At 27.8% G+C, this 5,789-nt stretch overlaps 1 protein-coding gene across 3 annotated transcripts; it reads left to right on the top strand.

The window, feature by feature from the left end:
• The first annotated feature begins 379 nt into the window (after nucleotides 1-379).
• On the top strand, nucleotides 380-3,670 carry LOC113552948 (cuticle protein 19-like). Of its 3 annotated transcripts, none has more exons than XM_026956002.1 (4): nucleotides 380-523; nucleotides 605-715; nucleotides 1,400-1,652; nucleotides 3,265-3,670. In XM_026956002.1, the coding sequence occupies exons 1-3, from the start codon at nucleotides 512-514 to the stop codon at nucleotides 1,628-1,630; spliced, it is 354 nt and encodes a 117-aa protein (XP_026811803.1). In that variant the 5' UTR covers nucleotides 380-511; the 3' UTR covers nucleotides 1,631-1,652; nucleotides 3,265-3,670. The 3 variants fall into 3 exon arrangements, with proteins under 3 accessions (XP_026811803.1, XP_026811806.1, XP_026811805.1); XM_026956005.1 differs by having other exon boundaries at nucleotides 3,252-3,551; XM_026956004.1 differs by having other exon boundaries at nucleotides 1,400-1,656; nucleotides 3,265-3,545.
• Nucleotides 3,671-5,789: the final 2,119 nt, after the last annotated feature.

The raw sequence follows: 5,789 nt of genomic DNA, 5'->3' as shown, positions 1-5,789 counted from the left end.
CCTAATCGAGCAATAACACAAATATTGCATTACGAACGTCGAACGGGGTTGACAATTACTACGACGCACGATAAAATAATCCATTTTAGAAACCTCTACAAGCAAACCATATCACTTACATTAAATATATATATATATAATGTAATGTAATGACTAAAATATAATAATGACAATAATGAACACATCCTATGGACCGTTTCGACATGTAAACAAAATACTGTGCGTTTATTGTACGTTTATTATACCTATAATATAATATGATATTGTTATGCAATGTTTGCGTTTGCAACACGGACCGTGTGAAAAGAAGTGGAAGACTGTGTGGAACGATGCAGTTATATATATAGCGTTGGTCGAAGTGCGGAATACAATAGATACTCGCCATCAATCGATCTAGAACGTGTGTACGCGCAGTTCTTAAGCCGTTTTCCGATCGTCCTCTGTTATTGATACGTATAAATTGTTATAATATCATAGTAAACACTCGTGTTTTTTTACAACGTCAAGGAAAATGTTGTCAAAGGTACATTGTTAAACGGTGTCCACTTGAGATACATTTTTATTATTATTATTATTATTATTATTATTCTTTTTTTCACTAAAGGTTATCGTCGGTTCTTGCGTCTTGCTGTACGTCAGTCTCACGGTTCAGTCGTATCCTCAAGGTTACGGTGGCAGCGCTGGACACGACGACGACGACCACGTGGACTACTATGTGGGTACCACCAACTAACTATCTATATCGACTAATATACGGTGTGATCCAATCAAGTATCACCCATTATTTCAGAAAACACAAATGATTTTGAAAATATATATTTCAAATGATTTTAAGTCGTTACAAAACGACATTTTCATTTTTTACCGTTATAATTGTTCAAGCTTTTTACTCTTTCAAACGACAGCATACAATTTATTATACATTTATAATTTCGTATTCCTTAGTAGAATTGTATTCGTAGTATTTAGAATTTAATCGAGTGGATCAGCATTTTTCGGGGTACTCCATCACTCTTTTCATATAATCTTTAAATATTTATAACTCAAAAACTACTCGTCCAAAATTCGATTTTTATGTGTCAAAGTACTCATTAAAATTTTTTGCTTTGGAATAATAAATTAAAAATGCATATTTTTGTTTAAAAAAAATATATATTTTTTAGAAAAATTTTGTTTTAAGATATATTAAAAATATATCATTATATCATTATATTATTTTGGAAATAAGTGACCTACGTCAAATAGATCACCCAGTAAATGTATATCTTTCACTTCTTATTCTAAACACCAAAGTTGTACGACGACTAACAATATCAATGCATAGAAACGATTTGCTAACGCGTATGTGTGTGTGTGTGTGTGCAATTTGTACACTGTGCATGTTGTATTTTTCCCGCAGGCTCATCCAAAATACTCTTACAAATACGGCGTGCAAGACCCGCACACCGGCGACTACAAGACCGCGCACGAGTACAGAGACGGTGACGTGGTGAAGGGATCGTACAGCGTGCACGACCCCGATGGTACGTTGAGGACCGTCGAATACGTAGCCGACAAGGAAAACGGTTTTAACGCAGTCGTTCACAAGACCGGTCACTCCAACCATCCAGACCACTACGAACACTATTAAACAGCTGAAAGTGAATAACGCAGTAGGTACTAATGAATTATTACCTACGTACCAACATGTCGTATTATTATTTTTATTTATTTTTTCACTTGGGTTCTTCACTAAATTTCCTCGAAAAACTCCGCGTGTCCGTACATATAAGTGTCTACAATACATAATCGTCTATTTACGTCTCGTCGCTCATCGTTAGTATTTGGTGACAAATATTCCAGTTTTTCCCTATAGCGAAACCGGTCACTCGTGTCCGCATTTAAAAAGATTATATTATAAACTCTTAAATTTGATTGGCAATAAATCGATTATTTTTCATTTTGTTGTAGTATAAATCGTTATACGCATATAACCTAGGCTCGTTTATGACAGGTTTAAAGAATCGATTTCTTAAGAGGACGCCATACCCGCATGTGTTGTCTCTGTCTTACTAACGTACATCATAACGAATTTTCGTTCAGCAGAATACATTTTATGATGTTAATTTTAATATTAGAGTAAATTTACCTATTGTCAAATTTAACGGTAAGAATAATATCTAGACAATGACTTATGCTCTTATGGATATTATCATTTAAAAGCTATAATATTTTACATAGTTATAACTCACTTTAAAATAATAATATCAATAAAAACATATGTCATTGTCTAGGTAATATTCTTACCTTTAAATTTGATGATAGGTAAATTTACTCTAATATTAGAGCTAACATCACAAAATGTATTCTGCTGAACGAAAATTTGTTATAATGTACGTTAGTAAGAGAGAGACAACACATGCAGGTATGACGTCCTTTTAATTAATTTTAACAATGTCTAGGGATATCAGAATACAATCGCGTAATAAATTATATGAAACAGTAAATGCGAACTCAGATGAAATGTATAACAGGATTGAATACTGTGTCTAGTGTATTCATGATCTATAATATTATGGTTTTTAAAAACGTTTTTGTTAAAAATGGGTTACTAGTATAATAGCTTAACCTTATAATATTAAACTGTTATATAATCACAATGTATGATTTACTATTATTAACGTTTTGCATTGATTAAAATGGTATAGCTATAAATGGGTTTTTGCTCATATATTCGAAAAGTCCGTTTGTAAGTCATAACAAAAAACATGTATCATAGACTATTATACTATCTATTTTACTATTGTAAATAATTGGCCAATAGTTAACGATCCGTAACTGTAAACTAAATGATTTTTTTTATTTACTGTTGATACTTCAAACTAAAATAATATTAATCAATTATCGAATTAGAACTTTTATGATAATTATTATTTAAAATATTTCTAAGTTTTTAACTTTATCTAAAACGTATAAGATGTTTTATTCGCAGATTTATAAATCGTAGCCTAACCCCAAGTGCACTTTTCATAAGAGTTTTTGATTCAAAATCAACGTGATATACATCCAAGTGAAACTATAAAATAAAAATAATTATACTTGTATTTGTGCATTGTACACATGTCGCATGTCTACGAGTTGTATATAAATGTGTCGATTTTTGTATATATATTGAATCATTAACAGTATAAATAGTTATTAATATTCATAAAAGATATGTCAAACAGGTACATTTAATATTATTCATTATATAAAATAAACAACATTAATAGATTTTACTTTCAGATGATCTTTCCAAGGTAATTATATGGTTTATAACTTCCGATAACTATACTCATTTTCCAATATAAAGGACACAGGAAAACAATTAAATAACAATCTAGTCCTTAATTTTATTTAATTGGTTTGACTTATTTGTCAGCAAAATATTCACACATATTATTATACTTTTATACGTCATATTATAATCATTACTATTATATTATTATTATTTTTATATTATTTATACTTTTTTTTTACATATTATTTTATATTATAACTTAGAAATAATCACGGTATGTTAAAGTATTAATAAATACTAAAAATATTATTACCGTACAGTACATTCTGTAATATACCGTGTGTATAATCTAAAAATACTCACTGTATTTTATAACGGCTGATACATATAAAATATTATATACCAATATTGTAATTAGTATATATAATTTTAAAATTTTATTACCACAAATACATAACACATTTATTTTACAAGATTTTTTTTTTTCTTAACGAATTCATGTGTGACCGTTGTACTGAGAACTAGTTACGTTTATTTTAGAAAATTACTATTCTTATATAACTAAAGTAGATAAATGTTTGAGAGAAATATACTGGCTATATCCAATTGGGTCTTCACGCATGACAGATAAAAATATATAGGAGACAGATAGGATAAACTAATATTATTGTTATGAAATAATCACATAGTTCAACATAATAATGTTGTTTAAATAAAACCCCGGAAAACGTAACCGTAGATATAAGGGCAATTATGACACATCATGTGTTATGTGTAATTTTTTTCCCATATTATATTATAAGGTATAATAGAATTATTTCACGTCGATACATATTATTTAATATACGTGGCTAGTATGGTAACTATAATGGGTACGTTAATAGTTTAAACAATTTATATAATTCAAAAATAATTTTGACACAATTTCAATATGGTTATTGATTACGTATGACAATGTTTTCAATTATTATTATTATTATTATTATTAAAATAGAAAAATTACAAGGTTAACTACATCGAATGAACAACAATAAAAGCATTTAAAATGTGGTGTAGTGAGAGCAATGACACGAGAACAAGGGCGAGTGGCCCCAGTACCTGATATTATACTGTGTATATACTTTAAATATTATATAAACTTGCAGGGTTTATTTTTTAAATGAATATTCGTATTTTTATTTTTTACAATCTCAAAATATTATGTTCTATAGTGATAACAATTAAATATTACTACATTTGAAGAGCATCACAAGAGGACGGAAATTGTTATTGGTCACTTCATTCATTATGATATTATTATATACGAAAAGTTTTATAGACCTACGTTTTTTTACTTTGAGATGGAAAAGTATTTATTTTGAAATGCCTTTATACTATTGTCTTTTTTTTTTATCATATTATGATATTCAGCCAACGAAAACTAGTGGAAATTCATACGTGACTACTGACTAGCACACAGAAAACAATAAAGCAAAATGAAACAAAGTAAACACACCTAGAATTGCTAGGTGTAAAATAGAAGCATTAAATGTTGAAAAAAGTAGTCGAACAGTAAGTCGGATTATGATATTTAAATAGCTCTTGTTAAGTTTAGGCCTTATTTAAGCTACAGTAATGTATATGCTAAATTTGTATTTAATAAATCATAACATACAAAACAAAAACCAATTATGTTTTAATTGAACACAAAACTTTTTATCAATATAAGAACTTAAAAAACACAAATTTTGAATATTTCAAATATTTTTAAATAACATAAAATTTGTCTAAATATTTTATAATTTTAACTACGATGTATATAAATATATAATTTAAATTGAAGTGGAATAGCTATAAGTTTCAATTCAAAAAAATAAGTAATTTGAATAATTTCAAAATAATAAAAATCTTATGATGAAAATTCATTATAATTTTATATTTGTACATCCAATATCATCAACTTAATGAGTAGGAAATACTAATTTATTATGATACTATATCATTGTACATGATAAAAAATAATTTGGAGTGTAGACAGTGTAAGCCTATCACTAAGTACATTTCATGAAATGTTTTTTGATAGTGCAATTAAAGTTACTTATTTATTTACGGTAGGTTTAAGGTTGATTACATTTTTCCGAAAATATTGCATTTATTTTATTATTATTATTTAAAAATAATACAATTTATACCATAGTATATTATAGTTATTCGTTTATGAATCAATAATACCTTACTGTAAGACAGTATTTAATACTGTTATTATATTACTCATGGTATATATTTTAATTAAATACAGGTAATATCTACATATATTTTGAATATCTAACGTAGTGTAAAGTAGAATCTATAATATAAATACGTGTAAGTTTTAAGTTCCAACGAAAAGAAAGGGGTGCCCATACAACAGTATCTACTTCACAATTCTCTTCTCTTTTTCTTTTCTCTATTTAATTAATTTTTTTTTTTTTTTGAAGTTGAGGAAGTCTCTGGGCCAATTACACTTAAGACGATGTGTTTGTTTATCAAGGAGTGTGAGGGAGGAAAGATT

The sequence above is a fragment of the Rhopalosiphum maidis genome, chromosome 2 (assembly GCF_003676215.2).
Source record: "Rhopalosiphum maidis isolate BTI-1 chromosome 2, ASM367621v3, whole genome shotgun sequence".
Taxonomy (NCBI): domain Eukaryota; kingdom Metazoa; phylum Arthropoda; class Insecta; order Hemiptera; family Aphididae; genus Rhopalosiphum; species Rhopalosiphum maidis.
Note: the sequence above shows the minus strand (reverse complement) of the source record. Positions and strands in the feature narration are given on the sequence as shown.

What these genes read in the sequence shown, in the direction of transcription:
- LOC113552948 (XM_026956002.1), top strand. An exon ending in ACGACCACGTGGACTACTAT is followed by an intron (nt 716 to 1,399) that starts GTGGGTACCACC and finishes TTTTTCCCGCAG; the next exon opens with GCTCATCCAAAATACTCTTA.